The sequence below is a fragment of the Panthera leo genome, chromosome E1, assembly GCF_018350215.1.
Source record: "Panthera leo isolate Ple1 chromosome E1, P.leo_Ple1_pat1.1, whole genome shotgun sequence".
NCBI classification, from domain to species: domain Eukaryota; kingdom Metazoa; phylum Chordata; class Mammalia; order Carnivora; family Felidae; genus Panthera; species Panthera leo.
In genome coordinates this window covers 40,197,715-40,223,635 of record NC_056692.1, presented here as the reverse complement: position 1 = coordinate 40,223,635, position 25,921 = coordinate 40,197,715, and the positions used below count along the sequence as shown (strand labels likewise).

The window sequence follows — 25,921 nt, the reverse complement described above, 5'->3', positions numbered from 1 at the left end:
TCGACTTCGGCTCAGGTAATGGTCTCACGGTTCCTGAGTTCGAGCCCCGCATCCAGCTCTCTGCTGTTAGCGAAGAGCCTGCTTCAGATCCTCTGTCCCCCTCTCTCTCTGCCCCTTCCCCGCTGGTTCTCTCTCTCTCTCTCAAAAATAAACTAAAAAAAACACAACAACCCATATCATTAAATTCTAATGTTTAGCAGTCGTCCAAGTGATTTCACAAACCTTAATTTTATTCCCACCCCCCCATGAGAGAGATCCAGATAATGTACCCATTTTACAGATGAGGAGAAACAGGATGAGAGATGAAGGTAACTCGCTTGCGATCATATAGCTACTAAGTGGCAGAACCCAAACCCAGGCCTCCTAATGCTAAATCTCATGAGCGCTCCATATTTGGGGGGAAAAATCCCAACCCAGAAAAAAAAAGCCTATGAAATGCTATACAAATATGTTATTACCACTCTGTGGCAAGGGTGAATAAGCCCAAAGAAGCATCATGCCTGACGCTGAGTTGGCTGCCCTGTGAAGGCGTCTGTCCTTTCCCATGGCGCCTCCTGACTCACCTGTTGGACAGGTAGGGGGAAGGGGAGAGTAATGAGTCTCACCTGCTCAGAGCTAGGGTGGGGCAAGACACACCCCATCCTCCCCATTTGTTCTTTCCTTAGTCTTACTGACAATTCCTTGTCCAATCAGGAGGAAGTAACGTTCTGTCTGCCAATAGGTGCGGAGTGCGGATGGAACCTCAAGTTGGAGGCCGTCCCCAGAGCCGACTAGCAGTCCCTGGGGCCAATGGCCAGCGGATAAACAGAGGCGGCGGTGGAAGAGAACTGGGCGTGAGGCTCCGCCCCTCGATGGGACAGTCAGGGGAGGCAGCCAGTGAACCCTCATCAGCGGGTGGGCGTTTTCCTTAGGGGCGGAGCTTCGAGGGGGCGAGAGGCGTGGCTTGGCTGTCAGGTCCCTTCGCCTTTTGTTCGGTTACTGAGTTGCTGCCTTGGCCAGAGTCCGGAGCAGCCGCCGCCCGAGCGCGCCGAGCTCAGTTCGCTGCCCGCGCCGGCTCCCAGCCCGGCCCGACCCCTACCCAGCCCGGCCAGGCTCCACACGCAGGTGCGGACGATCGGGGCAGGGATCGCTGGGGCGAGGGAAGGGCGGCAAGCGGCCGAGAGGCCGATCCCCGCCGTCACGGGGCAGGTGAGGGCGCGAGCCGGGGAGCGCCACCCTGCACCGGCGGCAGGGGGCGCGCTGGGACCCTTGGGCGCGGCCACTTAGGGGGCGCGAGGTTCGGGCCGATTGCGCTGGGGGCTGCGTGAGCTGGAGATCTGCGAAGGGCGGGGAGGGATGAGCGCAGGTGGCTGTGGGGTCGCGCCTGACCTGGGGCCCGTGGAGCTCGCCCGACGCCGCGTCCCCGACTCTCGCCCCGACGCTGGCGAGGGAGACTTTGCCCTGCTCGTCTGCGTCCCAGGGCTCACTCTGTAGTCAGGAATGCACAGTTCGGGAAACTTGCTGCCGCTGGTGTCTTTGGGGCCACTCTCACCCCACCTCACGCGTCATCCTCGCTTTCCCTCCCTCTCTACTCCCCCAGGCCTGGGTGGGGCCCTATTGTCTGCGCCCGGCTTGCCCAACTGTGGGGGCCGAGCGCACATTTTCCCAGCGACGCGGGCCCCACCTGCGGAGCAGGTGAGCACACGGAGTCCAGAGGCCCTGCCCTCCAGCTCCCGGGCCTCGTCGGTACTGTACCTGCGGCGACTCCCTCCGCCCCGGTGGGTGCCGTGTTAGGGCTGCGCCGGCGGAGGTGGGATGCGATGACAGCGGGACTGGCGCGGGGCCCGGCTCCGCGCCCAGCTGGTGTCTGGCACCCGTGGCTCGGACTGGGGTCTGGGCGGAGGGGTCGTGCATGGCTGGAAAATTCACTGGCCCAGTTTCCAGTAGCTGCTGCTTCCAGAGTGTCGATAGGGGAACGGGACTACTCTTCTTCTCTAACCTCTTATTGTCGAAACAAATCACCCCAAACAAACTTTCCAGGAGGAAGTATTCACGGCGGCTTTCACTGCGGGGTTTCCTGCCTCCTTGTTCCAGGGCTTTCCCCAGGCTTAGGGGGTCCGTCTTGGGGCAAGGCCTCCTCTCCCAGCTGGCCAAGCTGAACCGGGGCTGGTGTCTGCGCTCTGACCCTGTTTTCCCTGCCCCCACATCCATCCTGTTTGCTGGGCCCCTGGGGCCCGAGGGGGCAGTGGGGGGAGGGGGGCAAAGGGGAAGCAGCTTCTTCCTTCTCTTCCTGTCTCCGGGGACCACCACACCCCCTCGCTTGAGGCCGGCGCCAGTGGCTTTCTCCCCAGCTTTGCCCCCCTCCCCAGGAATGGGGGTGGGGCAGGGCAGGGCCAAATTGACGAGGGTGGGGGGGAGCGATTGTTCTAGCCTTTTTTTCCTCTACCCCATCCCCCCACGTGATATAGCTGGCTGGGTTTTGAGGCGGAAGAGTGTGGAGCTTGGGGCTTGGTCTCCATTTGATTTCTGGATTTTGAAGGTGCATTCCTTCTGGAGGCTTTTGCAGTCCGTTCCCCAGCCATTCCTTCCTGAGAGAGCTGCGTGGGGAAAGTGGGACAGGAGGAAGGTATGGGGGCAGGGGGAGGTTTCAGGAGAGCAACATGAGCACGGGCCCTCACCCTGGTTTCCTGAGAACCCCTTCCCTGGGCAGAGCTGGAGATCACCAGGCTTTCAGCACTGGTTTTTAAAAATCTAAAGTGTGGTCTTTTTGTAGGGATTTGGATGCCAGCCTCCTGGGGAACAGAGGGGAAATACAAAAAGCCAGGCTCTCCCTTGGTCCTGGGGTGAAGGGAGTATTGGGGGAATCAGGGCTGCTTCGCCTAACTCCTTTGGGAAGACCTACCACCTCTCTGGTGGTTGTAGTTGGGGCAGTGGGAAGGGGTCAGACCAGCCCCCATAGAATGCCCTGGGTTAGGGGGAGGCGGAGGAGGGAACCCATTCTTTTGCTCTAGTGGGTAGTGTACCTCTGGGGAACCACAAGGAGATGGAATTTGGGCAAAAATAACCTGTTTTCCCTCTTCTGTGGGCCAAAGTGGAGGAAGGGCAGGCATTATAATTACATCGGTTAAATGATTAGTTTAGCTAATCTGGTTTGTGGCTGTGATGAAAAGATAATACTGAGGAGGTATCTCTAGGGGTACCTGGTGGAAACTGGTGATTCACTGGATGGGAGGTAGAGGGGGGAAAAGGTAGGACCCAATTAGTCATTTTTTTTTTTAATGTTTATTTATTTTTGAGAGAGAGAGAAAGGATGAGTGAGAAAGGAGCAGAGAGAGAGAGGGAGACAGAATCCAAAGCAGGCTCCAGGCTCTGAGCTGTCAGCACAGAGCCCGACGTTGGGGCTTGAACTCACCAACTGTGAGATCATGACCTGAGACGAAGTCCAAGGCTTAACCCCCTGAGCCACCCAGGCGCCCCCCCCTCCCCCCATTAGTCATTTCTTGCTAGATCAAGCCCTAGCTTGGGTGACAGGAGCCTTCTCTACCCAGCCCCAGCCCCGCCCCCATCTCCAGCCCTCTGGAGCCTCTGTTTGGGCTTCGGGGCTGTGTGTAGGAAGGATTCCCTCCCGGGGCAGGTACTGATGAGGGGTTGCAGAGAGGATCCACCTGAGAATGAGACAGAGTGATTGTCCATGGACAGTTGGGAAGATGTCACAGTAGGGCGGTTCTGAGCGCAGTGATTTGGGCGTGGACTGAGCTGGGTTTGAATCCCAGCTCTGTCACTCATTAACCCGTGTGGTGTTGGTCAAGTCACTTCATCTCTCTGAGCCTCAGTGATCTCTGCAAAATGGGAATAATCAACCCAATAAGTACTTGATAAATGGTGGCTAAAAAAGTAAGGGAGGACTTTACAGATACCAAGCACTTTCATCAACTGTTCTCACTTCATGACTATCCCTAGAGGCAGGTATCATTATCCTATTCAGCAGATGAGGAAATTGAAACTCAGGGAAGTTAAGTAACTTGCTCAAGGTTGCATAGCGAGACCCAAGCAGGGCCAAGACTAGCCTTTGGATCCTCTGGTTCCAAGCCCAGATCTCATCCTGCTGTATCACCCCACTGCAGCCCTGGGATGAATCTGTGATCTGTCTTTGAGAGCCTCTGCTTGGGAGTTTGGGGAGAGGAGAATTCTGAATGACCCAGGAAGGTATGTGTGGGTGGTGAAGGTGGGGGCAGGTTGGTCAGGAGGGGGTGACTCATGTCCTAGCCTCCAGCCCTCTGAAACCTCCCTGGCTTGGGTTTTAGTTCCTGGGGGAGGGGGCTATCTCCCCAAGGCCAGGGGCAGTGGCCATGTCTGGAAGAGGCTGGTGGGGGAGAGAGGAGACAGAGGTCAAAATTGCTGCTGCCTCTGGGCTTGTGCTGGGCCAGACCCTCAGCTGTCCTGGGTTTGTCCCTGTAGAGGAAGTGGGGCTTCCTGCTTTGCTGGGGGCTGGGCCTGTGCCAAGATAAGGGGGGGGAGGGCTGATCCCTGGAGAGTAGACAGAAATGAGAGTCAGATTTAGGACTGGGCCACGTCCTGCAGGATTGTACCAGTCCGTGCTGCCAGGCTGCTCTGGGGCCAGGTGACTGAGGGGCCAGGCGGGCCTTTCTGATGATGGGAGTGGGGTCAGCCAGAGCCTTGGTCCCTGAGGGAGGCACTGGTGTCACGGTCCTCTCAGAGCTTCCTGGTTCCTGGCACCTCTGCCCACTGGGCACCTGACACCAGGATGGGCCTGGGAAATGGGGCCTCCATCTGTGTGGGTGCAGCCTGGGCTCCAATGTCATCAGCACTGGGCTTCTGGATTCTTGAGTTCCAGAGGGGACCCAAGACATGGTGATTATTGATCCTGGAGAATGGAAGTTTGAGGGCACTTGATGTGACCGAGAAGGAAAGAGAGTGATCTCAGCCCCGGCTGATGCTATAAAGGGGGTGCCAGGCTTGCAGTTTTCCATCACCCCTGGGGACACGAGCAATTGGGACTGATGCTCTTAGGGATGGAGTGGAGGCTAGACAAGAGGAAGGACTTCCTGTCTGTTAGAGATGAGATCTTGCATTGCTGAGTGAGAGAGAGCAATGAAAGATCAGAATAGACTCTTCTCTGAGGAGGATGAAGCAGGGCTCTGTCTACGGGAGCTGGAGGGGGGCCGTCCTGCCCAGGAGAGAGGGCAGGCAGGAGTCAGTACCTCTGGTGCCAGTCTGAGGTCTGCAGGGGTCCCTGGGGAAACTCCTAGTCTTGTGTCTTTGGGGAGAGAGAGTCCTGGCAGTGAGAGGGACAGGTATCCATGAGCCGGCCGGCCCTGTGACTCCTGTGAAGAGAAAGAGAAGTGTGGCTGGGCCAGGTCACCCGGGTTTGTGTCCCTGCAAGTGACATTTTGAGGCCTCTCTCTTAGGACACGGTTGAATCTGGTGGAGGTCTGGGGGCATGGACTGCCTCAATTTCTAGCAACTTCCTTGGCCAGGCCTGAAGAGAAAGCTCTTTGCTCAGCCTCCTGGCACCTCAGCCTTTGGGGGACCTCAGGGCAGGAAGCTCAGCTTTCTGTGACCCACAGAGTATGGGTTTAACAGGTCTGCATCCCTTCCCCACTGTGGGGACACTGGACTGAGTGGCAGGCCTGGACAGGGACAGGGAGAGTTAGGATGACACTGGGCAATCAGTCTGCTTCTTATTTGGGGGTGAGGAGGAATTTGGTCCATGTGAGTCCTCCTCCCTCTTGATTGAAAAAGTAATATCTGATCATTGTGAAAAACAATTGGAAAGTTTAGAAAAGTTTACAAAAGAAGAAAAAAAAATCACCCATGATCCCACCGCTAACATTTCTTTCCTTTCTCTTTTTCTTAGCATCCTCTCCTTAGCCTCGATCTTGATGATCTCATGCTCTGACTACAATAACACATTTTTAACCAAACCTTCTTCCGAATCCTAGTTTTCTCCAGCAAATGCAGAACAGGGAACTAATAGTGGGTTTTTTCCTGTACTTCCTGGAGAAGGTCGGGGGTGGGGGCAGCGGGGGTGGGGGGGGCAGATCCTCACAGAATGAAACCCTAGGGACCCACCCCCTAAGGAGAGGATACCAGCTGGGGTCAGGGCTGCCCGAGTCCCCCCATGGGGGCACTTGTGTGCCATATGGTCCCTGGCGCAGGTCCACCCTTGGCTATTTTCTGAGGTTGGGTGAAGTATTTTTCCATTCCCAGGAGCCCCGGTTTGGGGTCATCCGCTGGTTTAGGTTTTTGTCCTCAGAGGGTCACCAGCAGAGACCGGAGCCCCAGCTGGAGCCCTCTCCAGGGGGGGAGCCCGGAGGTTCCCAGGGCCAAGCCACCTGGCCCCGCATTTCCCTCTCCTCCAAGTTCCCTTCATTTCCCCACCCTGGTTTGTTTGCTTTGGGAAGGAGCCCAGAAGGAAGAAAACAAACAGCGGCTGGGACGGTCTGACCTGAGCCTCCCCCACCCCCAGCCAGTCCTGGGCAGCAGCTTGGGCTGTTCTCCAGACTGGAAGTGAGGGTTTTCCTCTGGAAGCATCCGGGAGGATGGTCTCCTCTGTCTTGTCCTGTCCCCAGGGCCCTGGCCATAGGTGGCACCCGTTTCGGTCTCTGCCAGCTTGGGACGACCATTCTGAAAGGAGAGACCGCAGTCTCTGTTAAGGAACCTCTAGTCTGGTGGGGTGTTTCCTCCTGGAGCCCCTAGTCTGAGGGGAGAGGCCTAGTTGAGAAGTCCCAGCCCGATGAGGTAGACAGGGCTCACAAGGGAAGCAGTCATGTCTGTCTCTGGCCTTTTCTGGGGTCTGCTTCTGTCTGCTTGGGACGGCTGGTCAAATCTCTGCTGGAGTCAGAGACAGTGGGGAAGGGTGGGGGCTGTGACCCTGCTCAGCCCAGCCTCTCCTGGGGCTGCTATGTGGGGAATGTCCAGGCCTCACTGGCTTCACCGCCCCTGGCTGCAGGAAGCAGCACATGTGACTGGGGAGAGGGGAGAGGGCAGAGCAGTGTCTCCACCTGGCCTCCTCTCCCAGACCGGATATAACTCCTCCTACCCAGCCCCCCAACCCCACCCCGGGGCTCTGGCTTAGGGTTGGGAGGCAGATCTCCCTGGGTCCTGGCTCTCAGGTCCCAAAAAGCAGGCCCGACTCTGCTGGCCTCCTCCTCTGCCATTTCTTTGCTTTGCTAATAGAAGAAGGCCTCCCTGGGTCTTGACCGCCAACAGAGGGCTTCCATGGTCACGGCTGTGTTAGATCCACGATCCACATACAGTCTGAAGAAAGGGGCGGCTTGATCATCTCTACTTTGCAGATGAGGAATATGAGGCTTAAGGAAATCGGGCGACTTGCCCATGGGCACACAGCCAGATGGATGGATCCCCTTCCCTGACTCACATGCTCTCCTGCCCTACCCATAGCCCCCTTCCTCTGTCACTGTCTGAGCCCGTGATGGGAGTTTGCATAGGATGGTGGCCACTGGCCCAAGGAGCTTCTGGAGGGCTCTGCCTGCACTTCTAGCTCCCTCGTGCAGTGTGTCTAAGCCTGCTTCCAGCACGCTTCTTGGGCGGCCCATTCCTATCCTCGTTCCCAGGTCTTTTAGTGACACTTGGCATCCTGCAGCCCAGCCCAGCCCAACCCCGATGGCGATGGCGGTGCTGGTGGTGGCAGGGGCCTGAGGTAGCTCTGGTGGCAGTTTTTTGTTTTCAAATTTTCTTTAAAGATTTTTTTAAAAGAGGTTTCTTTCTTTTTTGTTTTTTTATTTTAATGATTATTTTTGAGAGAGAGAGTGCAAGCAGGGGAGGGGCAGAGAGAAAGGGGGACCGAGGATCCAAAAAGGGCTCTGCACTGTCAGCATAGAGCCCGATGCAGGGCCTGAAGTCACGAACTGTGAGATCATGACCTGAGCCAGAGTCAGATGCTCAACTAACTGAGCCCCCCTGGCACCCCTAAAAGATTTTATTTGTAAGCAATCTCTACACCCTAAGTGGGGCTCGAACCCACAACCCTGAGATCAAGAGTCGCATGCTCCACTGAAAGCCAGCCAGGCGCCCCGGTGGTAGTTATTTATTTTTATTTTTATTTTTTTAACATTTATTTATTTTTTGGGAGACAGCGTGAGTGGGGGAGGGGCAGAGAGAGAAGGAGTCACAGCTTCCTGCTGAGGCAGGAATCAGGCTCTGAGCTGTTAGCACAGAGCCCAACAGGGAGCTCCAGCTCTCGAACTGTGAGATCATGCCGATGGCAGTTGTTTTTAATGCCCGGACTGGACCACACTCTGCTGGGACTGGGACCGTGTTGGACTTAGAGTGCCTACTGCTGGCCTGCTGGGTTGACCATGCTGGGGAGGAAGCAGGAATGAAGGGCAGGGTGTGTCCAGAGCTTGCTTGCAGATTCCTACCCAGTGTAGACCAGTGGAGGGAGGCTCCTTTGCACTCCCCATCCAGGGCCCAGGCTTCTCTTCCTGCCCCTTGTACTGTCCCCCACCCCACCCTGTGACCTCTGAGCCGGCTTCTCGGCCTCCTGTGTGGCCAACAATAGATCGTGCTGCTCAACAAAGGCCCCCCATGCAACTCAGAAAACCGCCCTGTGTCTGGCGCTGCCCATCTCTGGCCTGAGTGCGTGGGCAGGGCCATGTCTGTCTCACCCACTTCCACCCTGGCTCTGTCCAGGGGCATTGTGGCGGGTCTCACTCCAGGTCCAGGGCGGAGAGGGGCGACACCAGGCTGGGTGCGGCCCCCTCCGCCCTGGGAACTGCCAAAGCGGCACTTTTGCTTCTTGTGGGAGAATTCATTCCTCCGCCTCTCCTGGGAGTCGGTGAGGAGAAAGGTGGGGGCGGGTTGACTGTCCTGCCTGCGCCGTCTGACTTCTAGACCTTCCTGTTGCCGGAGTAGCTCTCTCTCCCCGGATCCTTTCCTCCAAAAGAGTTCTGGAGTGTGTCCGCTCTGAACTGTGTCCCGACTCTCACCTTGCCCACCCTCTCGGCCTTCTCGTTGGTCGTGGGAAGCGGGGTTCCTTATGCCCAGAATCTTAGGGATCAGCGTTCCTCCCAGATCAGCTGGGCCGCCTTCTCTTCTACACCTGGGCCTGGCTGCCCCTCCTTGACTGCAGGGTGTCCCTCTTTCCCCAGGTCCCTTGTTAGGAGCGAAGGGAGCTGCCCTGTTTAGTGGGCTGGTGTGCAGTGAGGCAGGCCTGGATTTGAGAGGAACACTGCCATTTTCTCAGTGTGGTGCCTTAGTCTTCTCAGCTGGAAATTGGGAACAATAAAATGCCTGCCCGGTAGCCTTGAGGCAAGCATGAGACTCATTTGATAGTAAAAGCAGCTGAGTGTCCCCTCCCCCATGGATCCTTTGACCTCCGTGTGGCCCCTCTCTGGCCCTGGGCAGCTGCCCAGCCCTCAGCTTCTCTTGGCTCCAAGCCTGAGCTGGGAGGGGTGGTGAGAGGCCTGCTGGCAAAACGCCCCACCTATGGCCAGCCTTGACTTTGGTGGTCCCGGTGGATATGGGGGTGGCGAGGGAAGGGTGTTTGATTCCTGAGGTTCAGGGTGAGGCCCGCGACCCCCTGCCCGGGCCCAGAAGCTGCAGGGGTAGGCTGCGATCTCTGCTGGGGAGGGGCTCTTTCTGGCTCAGATGGGGTATTCTTCCTGATCAGGACTGGAGATTTCCAGTTTGCCCGGAGCAGATCTGACTGAGGCTCAGTGCCCAGATGTCCGCTCAGCCCTCTGCCCCCGCGTGGTGGCATTTACAGGGTTAACGCGACTGCATATCCTGATACGGTTTCACCTTCTTTCTGCAGAGCTTGGATGTCCCCTGCCCCCTCCCTGGAGGTTTCTCCTCCCCGATGGCGGCTCAGTGACAAGCTTGCTCCTCCAAACTTCTCTCTTCTTTCTGTCTCCCACCCCGGAAGGCAGGAGCGCTGGGCGGTGTGTGGTTAGGGTGGGGGCGGGGGAGGGGGCTCCTCCTGAAATAGCCACACTTGGCCGAGGCCTGGGAAGCAGCTGGGTGCATCTGGTGGCACGGAGCCTGCTGTCTGGTGTTCTGGGCCTGCTTCTGTTTGTCAGCTCGAAACTCTGAGTCACTCGGGGTGAAGGGAGGAGAGGAGGAGGCGGCTGGGAGCTGGGCTGGCTCCTGCCTCTGCCTGCCCCAGGTGTGCTCACAGGCAGGGAAGGAGCCCATGTCGCCATAAAAGGCAGGGAGGCCGAAGGCTCAGTCAGCCTCCTCCTCGAGGGTAGCGCCGGGAAGACGTATCCCTGGTGATCTTTGTTCCTGGGGTGGGGTCAGGCTAAACCAGCTGAACCACCCTTGGCCTCACCCGGTCCCCCATCACGACGGGACCAGAGTCCCGTGAGGTGCTGAGTACTGTCCACTGTCATGGGTGGACTGGCCCGTGGTCTGCTTGCTGTCTGAGGCCACACTGTGTGTGCAAAGGCCACAGACTTGGGGGTCACTCAGCCCGTGCCTGGTCCCAGCTCTGCCATTTCTCCACTGTGCCACCCCCCCTGGGGAGCCTCAGTTTCCCTGTCTGTAAATGGGGCGGGGGCAGAGCATATGCTTCAAAACCCACTTGTGGGGCTGAGGCATCAGTGAAAGCTTTGGCACAAGGCCGGCCCTCAACCGGAGCACGCCTTGCCTCGCCTCTCCTCCCGAATCAGCTCCCAAGGCAGGGAAGCCAAGTGGGCCAAGTGGGAATTCACCACCCTGGAACAGAGTAGGGCCAGCGATTCATTAACCTCAAGGGTCCCCAAGTCCCTGCAAAGAGCAGGAGGGGTGCCTGAAAAGCAGTGACCCCTCCTGAGGCCTGCCCCACCCCTCATCTCTAGCCTGGGTTCTAGGAAGACTAGAAATGGGAAAACATCCCTGAGGGAGAGGAAGCACTGATACATGGCCGTGGCCGCCAACACGGAGCACCTACTACGTGCCAGGCACCAGGCTGGGTCCTTCACCAATCTGGGCCTCACAACAACCTGCGAGGGAGGTGCTGTTACCCCATTTTGCAAACGAGGGCTGGGCTCTGCGGAGAGGTGAATTGGTATGTGGCTGTTATTTGAACCGGTCAGTGGGGCACGGAATTCTGGAAAAGCCTGGCAGGAACTGGGGTGCTGGAGAGACAGGGGTCTTAGGGCTCGGGCCTCTGGGATCACTTGTGATCCTGCCCCATCTTCAGGAAAGATCCTGAGATCCCAGAGTCTCCAAGGGAGCCTTGGACTTCTCCCAGCAGCCTCCGGGGCTCTCCAGAGAAACCTGTCTGACTGCTTCCCTGCCCCACCCAGTTTCCTGTCCAATGCTCAGAGTGCAGCTGCCTCACCACAGACTTTCCCAGGGAGCCCCAGTGCGTGGGGGTGGGTCTGCGGAACCCCAGAAGCTGCCGGAGGCCCCGAGTGCCTCCTGCTCTGGGAGCATTGGGCAGGGACGGCAAGGTGAGCCTGCCGAGGGCTGGGTTGTGGCAACTGCTCTTACTGCCCCACTCCCCATGGGGTTCATTCCACCCTGGGCTGGAGGTCAGAGATCGAAGCCCAGGACTCACACCTGGGTATCCTACTGTGGGTGGTCCCTCCCTGGGCCTGCAGATGGGCTGAAGCTGGGGGCTGGGCCAGATGATGGGATGCCTCACTGGAGCCAGCTGATTTCCTGCCCCTCCTTTGTGTCCCCAGCAGCCACCATGGAGGTGATGAACCTGATCGAACAACCCATCAAGGTGACTGAGTGGCAACAGACATACACCTATGACTCTGGCATCCACTCGGGGGCCAACACCTGTGTGCCCTCGGTCAGTAGCAAGGGCATCATGGAGGAGGATGAGGCCTGCGGGCGCCAGTACACGCTCAAGAAGACCACCACCTACACTCAGGTGCCCCAGAGCCAAGGTCAGGATCCCTGGGGACTATTTCATGGAAACTATTACATCGAAATATCTCAGCAGAAAACCAGCCTGGACACTGGAGGGAAGTCAGGGCCAAAGGAGACAGACTTTAGGGGGCCTCCCCTCTGAGGGAGGAGGCACAGCTACTTCAGGGTGCCCCCATCTGAGAGGGAGGCAGATTCCTATTCCTTGAACTTCTAGTACAGAGAGGGGAGCATAGACTCTGCCCGCCTGTCTGAAGGTGTGTGGTCCTTGCCCTCAATGAACTTACAGTATAATGAGGAGGCATCACTGTTGCCCTCAGGGGACCCCTGCACTATAGGGGAAGATGGTCCTTTTGTTCCAGGAGCCTCAAGTTTGATGCGGAGACAGGGCCCCTGGTGGGGTTAGGAGGAGACCTGTAGATAGGCTGAGGCCAGGTGGGGGGTGACAACCTGGCTTCTGGCTCTGAGCTCTGGGGCTTAGGAGTGGGGATGCCACACCGGCCAGGGTACTAGCCTCTCTCGGGGAGAGGAGTATCCGAGCCCTAGGACTGCTGTCTGCAGCTGTCCTCAGGGCTCCGAACATTGAGCGGGATGAGCTGTGGGAGCTGGGGAAGGTATAGGGTGGGCCGTGTGGGTGGAGCTCAGCCCCTGCCCCTGGGGGTCTCCTCCCGGACAGCAGGCTTGGCAGGGCCAGCCAGGGCCAGCCAGGGCGTGGTGTTGACAGCTACAAGTACAGCACCCAGGTGGGAAAGCCCAGCGGTGTCTCCTTCCCCCACTAACTGGGGGATGGAGCCTCCGCCTGTCTCCCCCCAGGGCATTGGGACACTTGCCAGGGTAGGGCTGCCTGGGGAGCGTGGGCACCTATCTGTGGGACTCCTGGACCCACCCAGGGATGGATGGAACCTGCAGTCTGAGCTGAGAACCCACCTCCTGCTTTCTGAAATCCACAGTCCCGACTTTCCCTCTGATCTGCTGTATGATACTGGCTGGCCCTCTGGGCCTCTATTTGCTAGCCTATGTAATGGGAGAGTTGCCTCCTTTAGAGATGATGAGGATATAATTAGAGTCATGAGATATCAGACTTGAAAGGAGACTTAGGTTGTCTCATGCTACCCCGACCTGATTGTTAAGGGAGGGGCCTTGGGTTGGGGTTTGGGCTCTGGAGTCAGGCTGTCTGAGTTCACACCCCAGCTTGGGCTCCTATAAGCGCTCTGTGCCTCAGTTTCCCCATCTGTAAAGTAGAGATAATAATAGTACTTATCTTGTAGGGTTATGGTGGGACTAACTGAGAAAATATAAGGAAAGCATTTAATTCACAGCTAAGCACATAGGAAATACTCCAAAAATGTTAATTATTCCTATGAATAGTAATATTCACTCACGGTTTTGTAGTGACATTTGCACTACATCTTTTCTTTGCAGAGCAGTTTACAACTATTATCTCACTTAATTCCCATAAGAATTCCCTGTGATGGACAGAACAGGTGGCACTCCATTTTACAGCTGATGTAACTGAGGCGATGGTGACCTCCCCTCTGTTAGAGGCAGGACTGCGAGTGGTGTCCTGGGGCTTTGGTCGGCGGGGGTGGGGAGCGAGGCCACAGAACCCAGGTGGGCTGTCCGCAAGGCCTGCCCTGCTCCCCAGTGTCCCCCCACCCAACCCACCTCCTGCAGCTCAGTCCCTGCCCGTTGGCCCCCAGGAGACCTGGAGTACCAGATGTCCACGACGGCCAGAGCCAAGCGGGTGCGGGAGGCCATGTGTCCTGGCGTGACAGGTGAAGACAGCTCACTGCTGCTGGCCACCCAGGTGGAGGGGCAGGCCACCAACCTGCAGCGGCTGGCCGAGCCGTCCCAGCTGCTCAAGTCAGCCATCGTGCATCTCATCAACTACCAGGACGACGCCGAGCTGGCCACCCGGGCCCTGCCCGAACTCACCAAACTGCTCAACGATGAGGACCCGGTCCGTAAGGGGCCTGGCCAGGGTGGGGGCAGGGCAGAGAGGGGGGTAAAGGTCAGGTGTCTGCAGGGGATGGCCCTACCTGGGGCCCCATCAGCGGGGAAAGACTGACCCGGGTCCCTCCGAGCTCTGTGGAGGGGTCACCTGGCCCCTCCATCTCCAGTGTCAGCCAGCCCGGCCTGTCTGCTCACTTTTTCCCATCCTTCCTTCTACCGCTCAGGTGGTAGTGACCAAGGCAGCCATGATCGTGAACCAGCTGTCCAAGAAAGAGGCGTCGCGGCGGGCGCTGATGGGCTCACCCCAGCTGGTGGCAGCCGTGGTGCGTACGATGCAGAACACCAGTGACCTGGACACGGCCCGCTGCACCACGAGCATCCTGCATAACCTCTCCCACCACCGCGAGGGGCTCCTTGCCATCTTCAAGTCAGGCGGCATCCCTGCCCTGGTCCGCATGCTCAGGTGACTGCCCCTGCTTGCTGTGGGATACTGGGGCTTTCCTCTCCCTTTCAGACGTTTACTGAAGCCCTACTATGTGCCAGGTAGAGAACCATGCCCAGTCCTGGTGCTCAGCTACTCACAGCCCAGCAGGGGAGGCAGGCATGTAACTGGCACGTTAGTTATTAGGATACAGTATAGGCTAGGGCAGAGGTCTGTCCAGGATTTCTCAGAGCCGCGAGACACTGTGCACTTTAGCAGCAGGCGGTTGACGGATGAGTGGGGCTTAGCCTGTGTAGGTGAAGGGAAGGCCATTCCAGGCAGAACAGCATGTGCAAAGGCCCTTGCCACCTTTATCTTTCCCATCCTGTTAATATTGATTGGCCTTTTTCCTTACCTCCATCCTGGGCTGTGAGTTCCTCGAGGTTGGAGATACTCTGACCCCCCCTCTGCAAGACCTCTCTAGCACACGGCCTCCCATATGGTAGTTAGTTAGTAGAGACAGATGTCCAGGGGACCTACTAGGCACTCAGCACTGGGCTAGGAGCCCAGAAGCAGGAAGAGTTGTGGTCTCCCAGTGGGGAGAGGGATGGTGCTGTGTGCTCCATGCATAAGAGTGGGGCTGGGCTCAGGGGACAAAGAGATTTTAGTAAAGGGCTATGTCTACAGGGGTGTTGGTAAGGGGAGGGCTTCCTGGGGGAGGTTAGCTTGCATGTATGCCAGGGCCCCGACTCCTGTTAACCCCCTGCCCACCCTCCCAGCTCCCCCGTGGAGTCGGTCCTGTTCTACGCCATCACCACGCTGCACAACCTGCTGCTCTACCAGGAGGGCGCCAAGATGGCGGTGCGCCTGGCAGACGGGCTGCAGAAGATGGTGCCCCTGCTTAACAAGAACAACCCCAAGTTCCTGGCCATCACCACCGACTGCCTGCAGCTCCTGGCCTACGGCAACCAGGAGAGCAAGGTGGGCTGCGCCCCGCCCCCAGCCGAGAGCCGCAGCCTTCCCGCACATCGCCTTCTGTCCCGCTGCAGCTTCCGGCCACTGCCCCCTCACCATTTTTAGGTTAAATACATGAGTACATGCAGCTGTACATGTCTCATTATGTAACTGAAATATTTTGAGGATTAGGAAAAGGAAAGGAAAAAAGGCACCGTCCTCACACAGCCACTGCTGTCTCCGCGTGCTTCCTGCAGTGCTATCCTGTGGGCATATTTGTCCGTGGTTGTAGTCATGGCAAATGTGCAACTTTGCATCTGTTTCCTACGTTTTCTTTTTTGTTTGTTGTTGCTGTATCATCCTCAAAAGCACCCTCTGTAGGGGCAAATAGCATCTCATTAAGTGGAGGCCCGAGACTTTTTTCTGAGGGCATTTAGATTGCTCTCAATTTTCCACCCTTATAAGCAGTGCGGTAACGAACATCTTTGGGCACACAGCTTTTCCCAGGGAATAGAAAATTTTTTCATCAGTGGGGCGAAGGATTTTTAATGTTTCTGAGCTTTTACCCAGGTTTCCAGATCGTTTTCTGAAAGGATTGTATTATTTACAATGTCATTGTTGGTGGTGTATGTTAGTACCATTTCACCTCATCCTTGTCAGCATTGTGTATTATCCTTTTTTCAAAATTTTGGATTTCTTTGCCAGTCACAAAAGCTATTCGGGTTTTGGCTGAAGCTCAGTAATGACAGCTCTGTCACCCCCAATCCTTTCCTTGTTCCTTGTCGTATTTCCTGTCTGTCTCACACTTGTTCTCCACTGTCTCCCCCGCCACCCCAGCTCATCATCCTAGCCAACGGAGGACCCCAGGCCCTTGTGCAGATCATGCGCAACTACAGTTATGAGAAGCTGCTCTGGACTACCAGCCGCGTGCTCAAGGTGCTGTCTGTGTGTCCCAGCAATAAGCCCGCCATTGTGGAGGCTGGTGAGTATGGCCCATGTGGCCAGGAGGGGCGGGGTGAAGGCCTTGTCCAGCAGCCAGGCTTGGCCAGCCATGCTCCCTGTGGCTGACATGCCCCCTGTTCTGTGCCCCAGGTGGGATGCAGGCCCTGGGCAAACACCTGACAAGCAACAGCCCCCGCCTCGTACAGAACTGCCTCTGGACCCTGCGTAATCTCTCGGACGTGGCCACCAAACAGGTGAGGGAGGCGTTCGGGCCTGGGTCCACCTCTTCAGCCACCTTGTCCTCCCCTCTTGCCACATGCACGCTCCTGTCTGGGACTCTGACCTCAGGAACCGTGGGAGGCCTGAGGCCTCGCAGTCTTGCCCTGTTGTGGCTGAGGCTGGAAATACCCTTCAGACCCTCATCCCTTTAGCTTAAGGTTCTAATCACTGCTAAAGATTCAGGAAGGAGAGGTCCCTGGTGGCTCAGTCAGTTAAGCGTCTGACTTCAGCTCAGGTCATGATCTCGAGGTTCGTGAGTTCGAGCCTTGCATCGGGCTCTGTGCTGACAGCTCAAAGCCTGGAGCCTTGTCTGAATTCTGCGTCTCCCTTTCTCTCTGCCCCTCCCCTGCTCGCATTCTGTCTCTGTCTCTGTCTCTGTCTCTCTCTTTCTCTCAAAAATGAATAAACATTTAAAAAAATTAGGGGCGCCTGGGTGGCTCAGTCGGTTGAACGTCTGACTTCGGCTCAGGTCATGATCTCGCGGTCCGTGAGTTCGAGCCCCGTGTCGGGCTCTGTGCTAACAAACAGCTCAGAGCCTGGAGCCTGCGTCGGATTCTGTCTCTCTCTCTCTCTCTCTCTCCCTCCCCTGCTCATGCTCTGTCTCTCAAAAATAAATAAATGTTAAAAATTAAAAAAAAAAAAATTAAAAAAAAAGATTCAGGAAGGAGAATAGATGAAGGCACTGATGTTCCTAAGCCACACGTTCCCAGATGGTACCAGGGGAATAGTTTTGACCTAGACCCGGTGGCGAGGAACAGTAATACACCAAGAGACAGCTTGGGGCCTCTGCTGGCTAAAAACACAACTTAAAGAAAAATGCAGTTTTAGGACAAGACTCCTGGTCTCCCTTTCCAACCTGACTACCGTTCCTAAGAGGCCCCCACCCCCATCCGTAGGCTGTTTATTCAGCTCTGGCCACTTGCTGGACTCTGCTAGGCACTTGTGCACATTGGCTCGCTTATGTCTTTCAACAACTGGAGTAGAATGTGAGACCCAGTTGGTTAGGTGAAGAAACAGAGTCCCAGGGAGTTACATGATGGCCCTCGCTCACAGCTAGTAAATTGGCAGAGATGGGATTTGAACCCAGAACTGTCATCCCAGAGCCTGGGGGCCTTCTGTTCACAAGGCCCACGTGGCTCCGCTGGGAGAAGTGCGGCTTCTGGGGCAGGAATGTTTCCTGAAAGTGGATTTAGTCTGGGGACCGCTGAGGGGGCAGCAGCAAAGGCCCAGAAAGATGAGAAGCCGGGAAAAATGGGTCAGCTGGGCCACCAAGGCATGTGGCCTCCTCAACAACTTCCTCCTGGCCCTGCCTGGCTCTGAGGATGCAGAGAGGGGCAGGAGGGGCGTGGAGGGAAGAGCACGAACTTGGAGTCAGGCCTGGCTTTGGAGCTGGCCCGCCGGCGGTGGGTCTGTGCGCAAGCCCCTCAACCGCCCTGATAGTACCACCTTCCCGTGGGGTGTCGGCAGAATCACAGGGATGAAGATTCCTGGGCACGCAGGCAGGACCCAGTGGCTGTCAGCTGGGTGGGCTTCAGACCGTGAGTTCATCTTGCTGCCCTCGGACGTATTTGGGAAAGACTTCTGGGAGTGGGGGATCCCCCCTCACTCTCCACTGCCTCCCCCACAACCCGCAGGAGGGCCTGGAGAGTGTGCTGAAGATACTGGTGAACCAACTGAGCGTGGATGACGTCAATGTCCTCACCTGCGCCACGGGCACGCTGTCCAACCTGACGTGCAACAACAGCAAGAACAAGACGCTGGTGACCCAGAACAGCGGCGTGGAGGCTCTCATCCACGCCATCCTGCGTGCCGGCGACAAGGACGACATCACGGAGCCTGCGGTCTGCGCCCTGCGCCACCTCACCAGCCGTCACCCGGAGGCCGAGATGGCCCAGAACTCCGTGCGCCTCAACTACGGCATCCCGGCCATCGTCAAGCTGCTCAACCAGCCCAACCAGTGGCCGCTGGTCAAGGTACCTATTGTGGCCGCCGTGGGGGCCGGGCGAGGGGAAGGAGCTCTCTGCCGTCGGGATTAGGTGCCCAATCAGTGCAGGCAAAGCCGCTCTAATGGGCCCTGAGTCCATAGGCTGGGGTGGCCGCCTATGGCCATGGTGGACGCTGCATTTCTAACGCGTTCCCAGGCAATGTTGCTGGTCCACGGGACGCGTGGCTTCGGCTCACAGTTTGGAACTTGATCACGTTGCCACGTCTAGGTACAAGGAAGCTGGCAAAGCCTCATGTGTCCTGAAGGGCTTGTGTCCCGCTACAACTCAGAAGGGATACTAAAAAGACAAAAAGCAGAAAGGGTTCTGGGGGGTGGGGGGACACTTAGTGTCTGCCATAGGGATTAAGGGCGTGAAGGGGTGCAGCCTTCTCTGTAGGTTGCTGCCCGGGTAGAGGAGGGCCAGCTGGCAGGGACTCCCACTGGCGAAATTGTAGACAGTTTTGACAGTACAGATAAGAATGCCTCTAAGTAGTTACACACTGAATTTTTAAAATCCATAGTGAGAAAAAAAGCAGTAGTGTGTGGCCCCTCCTGTGGGTTGGTCCCTGCTGCCAGCCCGAGGTGGGGGGAGGGTCTGACTTAGCAGCTAAGTGGCAGAGTGACCTTGGCAGGTCATCTACCTTGTGCTCACGTCCCCAGCTCTCGTGATTTTTGTCCCTGCTCTCTTGGCTGCTTGTTTTGAGAGTCAGATGAGATGAGAGCTTGCTTTGTAAGAACCCGAGGGACCCTGGGAGGCCAGAGTGGCCCCTGGGAGACGGGGGCCCTGGGGAGGAGGCTTCTTCCCAGAGCGGCCTCACTGAGGATTGATCACAATACGAGTGTCACTAAAGCAGGAAGCTTGGGGGTCAACCAAGCAGGGTTTGGGAGTTACTGGGAAAGGGGTAAGACTCGGGTGTCTGGGGGAGAAGGGGTACTGAGAGAAGGGGCAAGGGTGAGAGTCAGGGCCTGGGGCTGGTAGCATGTTCTGGAATGGGGTTTCATTTTAGCAGGGGCTGTTAGAGTTAGACAGGAGCACCCACCGATCCTATGGAATAAGGGACGTGGGCTGGGAGTGGTCTCGTGGTCTGGCAAACGGAGACGACAAGGGAAGGAGGAGATGGTGCTGGGAAATTGGGATTCTCCAGATGCCCAAGAAATGTCCCTGATTGTTGTCCTTTTTGCTTGTCAGGCAACCATCGGCCTGATCAGGAATCTGGCCCTGTGTCCAGCCAACCATGCCCCTCTGCAGGAGGCGGCGGTCATTCCCCGCCTCGTGCAGTTGCTGGTCAAGGCTCACCAGGATGCCCAGCGCCACGTGGCTGCAGGCACACAGCAGCCATACACGGTCAGTCCCCAGGGGTCGGAGTGGCCTTTTTGTGAATGTGTGTGCACGTGTGTGTAAACGGGGAGGCAGGTTGTGGTGGATGCACACTCTGAGGACCAGTGAGGTTTGTCAGATCGTCACGGTGGGGGCGTGCGGCCACGTCCAAGGGCCATCTGTCGCAATGTCCCACCGCCTCCTCTTATGCAGGACGGCGTGAGGATGGAGGAGATTGTGGAGGGCTGTGCCGGAGCCCTGCACATCCTCGCCCGGGACCCCATGAACCGCATGGAGATCTTCCGGCTGAACACCATCCCCCTGTTTGTGCAGGTGAGTCTGGGGCAGGGAGGCAGGAGAGCTTCCTCCAGTCCCCGCGCATCCCCGTTGCTGAAAGGGGGAGCTTGGCAGCCTCTCTGGGCCAGGCGTCAAGAGGTGTTTGGAGGAGTTTGGAGGAAAGTGGCCACGCCAGGAGTGACCACTTAGCAAATCCCTGCATAGGAACGGCTTTCCAAACTCAAAAGCAAGGGAAGAGATCACAAGTGAAAAAAAATAGCTTAAGATTCAACCACATGGCCACTAAAATCATCTATATGTCAGAAACAGCCTAAAAAGCGTTAAAAAGTCGACACAGGGGTGCCTGGGTGGCTCAGTCAGTTAAGCATCTGACTCAGTTTCGGCTCAGATCATGATCTCACTGTTTGTGAGTTCAAGCTATGTGTCAAGCTCTGTGCTGACAACACAGAGCCTGCTTGGGATTCTCTCCCTCTCTCTCTCTCAACTGTATCTCCCCCACTCATGCACGCGCGCGCACACACGCACACACACACACGCACACACACACACACAGTCTCTCTCTCTCTCTCTCTCTCAAAATAAACTTAAAAAAAAAAGATTCTCTCTCTCCCTCTGCCCCTCTCCCCCACTCATACTCTTTTTCAAAATAAAAGAATAAGATAAATAATAAAATAAATAAAATAAAAAAATAAAAATAAAAAAATCAACAGCAAACTGGGAAAATGTTTCCAGGTATCACAATAGACAAGAGTCTAATATCCTTCATATAAAAGAGCTCATTAATACTAGACCCCGGGGGTTAGATGGGCAGAGGCAGAAGCAGCTCCCAGGTGGCTCATAAACATGCCCAACCCCAGGAGTTTAAAGAAGAGAAGCTCACATTCCCAGTGAGATCCTATTTTCCACTATCAAACTGGCAAAGGAAAAAAAACGGGAGTGCCCTGTGCTGGCAAAGATGTGATGAAATAGGCAGTCCCATATCCTGCCGGTGAGGAGAGAAGATGATAAAACCTCTCCGGCAGGCAGTTCTACAATCTATATAGAGAGCCTGAAAATATTCATATCCTTTGACTAAGTAGTACAAGTCTTATGGGATAATTATTTATTAATTTAAAATGTGGCGGAAATGTATACCTATAGCCAACAATCGCAATGTTACTTATAAGAATTGAAAACAAAATGAATGTCCAATGATAAGGGAATGGTTTAAAAAAGAATGGCCATGGGGCGCCTGGGTGGCTCAGCCGGTTGAGTGTCCCAACTTCGGCTCGGGTCATGATCTTACAGCTTGTAAGTTCAAGCCCCGCATCGGGCTCTGGTGCTGACAGCTCGGAACCTGGAGCCTGCTTCGGATTCTGTGTCTCCCTCTCTCTCTGTCCCTAATCCACTCGCATTCTGTCTCTGTCTCTCTCAGAAATAAATAAACATTAAAAAAAATTTAAAAAAAAAAATTAAAAATAAAAAAATAAAAAAGAATGGCCATTGTATCATATGGCCATATATAGCAATGTTAATGAATTTTTGCTTTTGAAATTTTTCCATTTATTTATTTATTTATTTATTTATTTATTATTTTACTTTTAAATGTTTATTTTTGAGAGAGAGAGAGAGAGAGAGCACGTGTGTGAGTGGGGGAGGGGCAGAGAGAGAGGGAGACACAGAATCCAAAGCAGGCTCCAAGATCTGAGCTGTCAGCGCAGATCCCAACCTGGGGCTCAAAGCCACAAAGTGTGAGATCCTGACCTGAGCCAAAGTTGGATGCTTAATCGACTGAGCCACCCAGGCTCCCCGAGAAATTTTTTCCCTTTAGAGTTCAGAGTGAGGGATTGGCACTGTTGTGACCTCCTATTGTGACCAATGGGTTTTTTTTGTTTTTGTTATTGTTTTGCTTTTTAGCATTACTCTTTTTCTCTTATCAATATGAGCTCATAGATTTCTAGGAAATGTTTTTTAATAATGTAGGAAAATGCCTTATGCTACAATGTTAGGTAAAAAAAAAACCCCCAAACAAACAGGAATCAAAGTATCAAAATACATGCTATGGGGGGGTGTGCCTGGCTGGTTCTGTTGGTGGGGCATGAGACTCTTGATCTCTGGGTTGTGAGTTTGAGCCGCACGTTGGGTGTAGAGATTACTTAAAAACAAAATCTTAGGGGTGCCTTGGTGGTCCAGTCGGTGAAGCCTCCGACTTCGGCTCAGATAATAATCTCACAGCTTGGGAGTTCGAGCCCCACGTCAGGCTCTGTGCTGACCGCTCAGAGCCTGGAGCCTGCTTCAGATTCTGTGTCTCCCTCTCTCTCTCTGCCCCTCCCCTGCTCTCTCTCTCTCTCTCTCTCTCTCTCTCTCTCAAAGATAAATAAACATCAAAAATGTTTATAGATCAAATTTTATAGATAATGAGGTGCCTGGGTGACTCCGTCAGTTAAGCATTTGACTCAGGTTCGGCTTGGGTCGTGATCTCCCAGTTCATGGGTTTGAGCCCCATATGGGGCTCTTTGCTGACAGCGCGGAACCTGCTTGGGATTTTCTCTCTCTGTCTGTCTCTGCCCCTCCCCTGCTCATGTGCACATGTGTACACGCTCTCTCTCTCTCTGTCTCAAAATGGATAAATAAACTTAAAAAATTATAGATAAAAAAACAGGACTGTGATAAAAATCTGATGGAAATATGCCAGTGTATTAAGAGAGGTTGTATGTGGGTGGGGAATCATGGCTGGCTTTCTTTCTGTTTCTTTATACCTTTCTTAGACTTTCTACCCTTTCTGGTATGAGCTTGTGTTAAATCCAGAGAAGGGAGGCAGAGATGGACAGGGCTGGGAGGCAGGCTGCCCCCTGCCTGCCTTACCCCTCATCCACCTCCACCCCTTCCCCACCCTGCATGCCCTCTGCCCAGCTCCTGTACTCATCAGTGGAGAACATCCAGCGTGTAGCCGCCGGGGTGCTGTGTGAGCTGGCCCAGGACAAGGAGGCAGCTGATGCCATTGATGCCGAGGGGGCCTCGTCCCCACTCATGGAGCTACTGCACTCTCGCAACGAGGGCACAGGTGAGGGGCTGTGCTGTGGGCGAGGGGGTAACAGAGGAGGGCTGAGTGTTAGTCCTCCAGCCAGAGTGGAGGCAGGCACCTGAATTGGTCTTTCCTTTCCTCTCTGCTCAGCCACCTATGCTGCCGCTGTCCTGTTCCGCATCTCTGAGGACAAGAACCCAGATTATCGTAAGCGTGTGTCTGTGGAGCTCACCAACTCCCTCTTCAAGCATGACCCAGCTGCCTGGGAGGCCGTGAGTATCCTGGGTTGGACTGTGACGTCTGGTTGTGCAAGTTGCACACTGCACAAAGACAGCACTTTTAAGGGGGCTCCTGTCATACTGTCTACCTCATAGATTTTTATTTTGTAATTATTTCTTTAAATTTTTTAATTAAAATTTTTATTTTATTTTTTTTTTTGAGAGAGAGGGAGTGCATGTGAATATGCGCACAAGTGGGAGAGGGGCAGAGGGAGAGGGGGAGAGAAATCTTAAGCAGGTTCCATCCATGCTCAGTGTGGATCCCCAGGCAGGGCTCGATCTCATCACCATGAGATCCTGACCTGAGCCGAAATCAAGAGTCAGACACTTAACCGACTGAGCCACCCAGGCACCCTGATTTTTATTTTATAATTGGATCATCCACGACAATTTCTAGCAGACGGAAGTAATAGGTTGAACTGTCTTTCTGATTTTGACCTGCCAGAATGGTAATTTTATTTTGTCCACACTATACATTCTAAGCATTTGAGGCAGGGTGCCTTTTTCTAACTTGCATGGAGGTGCTCTATAGGCTAGCGGCTGCCCTGATCCCGGGTCCACTCCCGTCCCCAGGGCTGCTCTAGTTCTGTGGGTGCCCCCAAGCATGAATGGTGGGACCTTCCACGCTCAGGAGGTGCCTGACAGGAGGGGTCCACGGAGGCACTGAATAACCGCATTCCATCCTCTGTTCTTTCAAGGGGTCTTTGTTTTTCCCCGGCCCCCTTTTCTAGAAGCACCTCCAGCCGCCCACCCCCAGCCCAGAGCCTACATTTTCCGCCCTTCTCCCTTCCCTCAATGTTTCTCTGTCTCTTTCCTTAGGCCCAGAGCATGATCCCCATCAATGAACCCTACGCAGATGGTAAGTGTGTGCAGAGTTCCTCAGGGACCCCCAAGAGCCCGGGGCGTGGGACGTCTGTGGGTGTGAGCGAAGGGGGCATTGTGTCCCCAGTGGCAGACACCATATAGAATCCACAGATATCCCCGTGGAGGTCCCCTGATGTGGGAGTTTGAGGACGGGGTCAGGCCCACGGCAGATGGATGGAGGGCTGTCCAGCAGGGTGGTCTACAGACTTTAGAAGGTCCTCCTTCCTTCTCCTCCCCAGACATGGATGCCACCTACCGCCCCATGTACTCGAGTGACGTGCCCCTGGACCCTCTGGACATGCACATGGACATGGACGGAGACTATCCCATCGACACCTACAGCGACGGCCTGAGGCCCCCCTACCCTGCGGCGGACCACATGCTGGCCTAGCTGGCTCCTTTCCAGTACGGTGCCCTCTGTCGTGCCTGCAGGCTGTGGAGACACGCTTCCCCCCCACCCCCTGCTGGAACCTGCTTCTCATGGAAGAGGCCCTCTCATGTTTCCTTGGAACCTTTGGCTCTTTTTTGGGGGGGGAATGAATGTGGGTCCCTTGCTGTCGAGCACCCGCCAAGGAAGGTGTCTGTGGCCTACCTTACTCTCTTATCTTGAGGGGGTGGGGAGTCCTGCCCCTTAGTGGGTAGTGGGTGGGTGACCTGGCGGGGGGGACGAGCTCCTAGGGGATAGAGGCCTGCCCTGACCTCTCTGTGTCTGCCTCACCCCCCAGGTGCGGTTCCTCATCTGAGAGGTTCTCCGTGCAGGCGATGGGGCGAGACAGAAAAGTGCCTGAGCCCAGGGGAGCGGGGCTGCGACTTCTTGCCGAACCCCACGCCTCCAGAGGTCCTCTGTAGCGTCTTTCTTGGGATGGTGATCTGCTCCTGCTTTTCTGTCCTGGGCCGTGGGTCCAGGGCCCAACACCCCCTCCCCACCTCTGTGGCCCCGGAACTAAAGCTTTAGACTCAATCACCTGCTCTCTTCCCCCACCTGGCAATCACCCCCCGACCCCCACTCCCACCCCCCAGCCCAGGCGGCTTGACTCCAGCAGCCTGGGCCCCACAGAGCTTTGGTTCCTCCCCCGGGCCTGATTTTTTCACTGAACTCCAGCCGACCGACTGTTCCGAGCCCCTGGGGTGTCCAGGACCCAGGTTCAAGGCCCCAAATCCCAGAATCCAAAGCTTGTCTTGAAAAGTTCAGGGACCGACAAGGAGATGGGATGGAGACGCGGAGAGTGAGTCCCCCACTCCAGGACACTGCCTGCTCCTCTCTCCAGGACACTCAACCGGACCTGGCCCCTTCCTGGGAGCTCTGGGGACAGCTCCCTGGCACCCCATCCCGCCCCGTCCCACCCACTCCACCACCCTAGCTGACTCCTGAGAAGTGCTCTTGGCTGACCCCTCTGGTGTGCGGTGAGGGGCTTTCTCTTCCCCTTCCTGTTTCGAACCCACCACCACCTCCTGCACGTGGGTGTGGGGGGCTGGGGGAGGTCCCAACGGAGAGTTTTATTATTATCGCTTTATGTTTTTGGTTATTGGTTGTTTTTTTTTTTTGTATAGACCAAAGCAAAGGAAATAAAACTAACACACAGATCGAATGGAAGCTGTGCGGGGTGGGGGTGGGATGGGGCGTTGGGGGCTCCCCTAGCAGCCCGATGCCTCCTTGGCTGGGTCCCACGTGCACTCATGACCACCTTGTGTGTGGGAAAGACACAGGGAGGGGAGTCAGGGAGAAAGGCACATTTGAGTATCTGGAGTAGATTCAATTCAGTCCGCACTCACAGGGACCTTAGGGAGTGGGAGTGGTAAA

At 55.7% G+C, this 25,921-nt stretch overlaps 1 protein-coding gene across 5 annotated transcripts; it reads left to right on the top strand.

Moving 5' to 3' along the window:
- The first annotated feature begins 715 nt into the window (after positions 1-715).
- LOC122206520 (junction plakoglobin) lies at positions 716-25,646 on the top strand. Of its 5 annotated transcripts, none has more exons than XM_042915812.1 (15): positions 716-1,104; positions 11,637-11,846; positions 13,527-13,786; positions 14,004-14,242; positions 14,980-15,181; positions 15,992-16,136; positions 16,247-16,350; positions 18,010-18,348; positions 19,549-19,704; positions 19,891-20,010; positions 22,867-23,017; positions 23,129-23,250; positions 24,076-24,115; positions 24,360-24,525; positions 24,846-25,646. In XM_042915812.1, exons 2-14 carry the CDS (start codon positions 11,642-11,644, stop codon positions 24,509-24,511), a joined length of 2,235 nt encoding a protein of 744 aa, XP_042771746.1. In that variant the 5' UTR covers positions 716-1,104; positions 11,637-11,641; the 3' UTR covers positions 24,512-24,525; positions 24,846-25,646. The 5 variants fall into 5 exon arrangements, with proteins under 5 accessions (XP_042771746.1, XP_042771741.1, XP_042771742.1 ...); XM_042915807.1 differs by having other exon boundaries at positions 11,634-11,846; XM_042915811.1 differs by lacking the exon at positions 716-1,104 and adding an exon at positions 1,144-1,188 and having other exon boundaries at positions 11,634-11,846.
- The last annotated feature ends 275 nt before the right edge of the window (positions 25,647-25,921 follow it).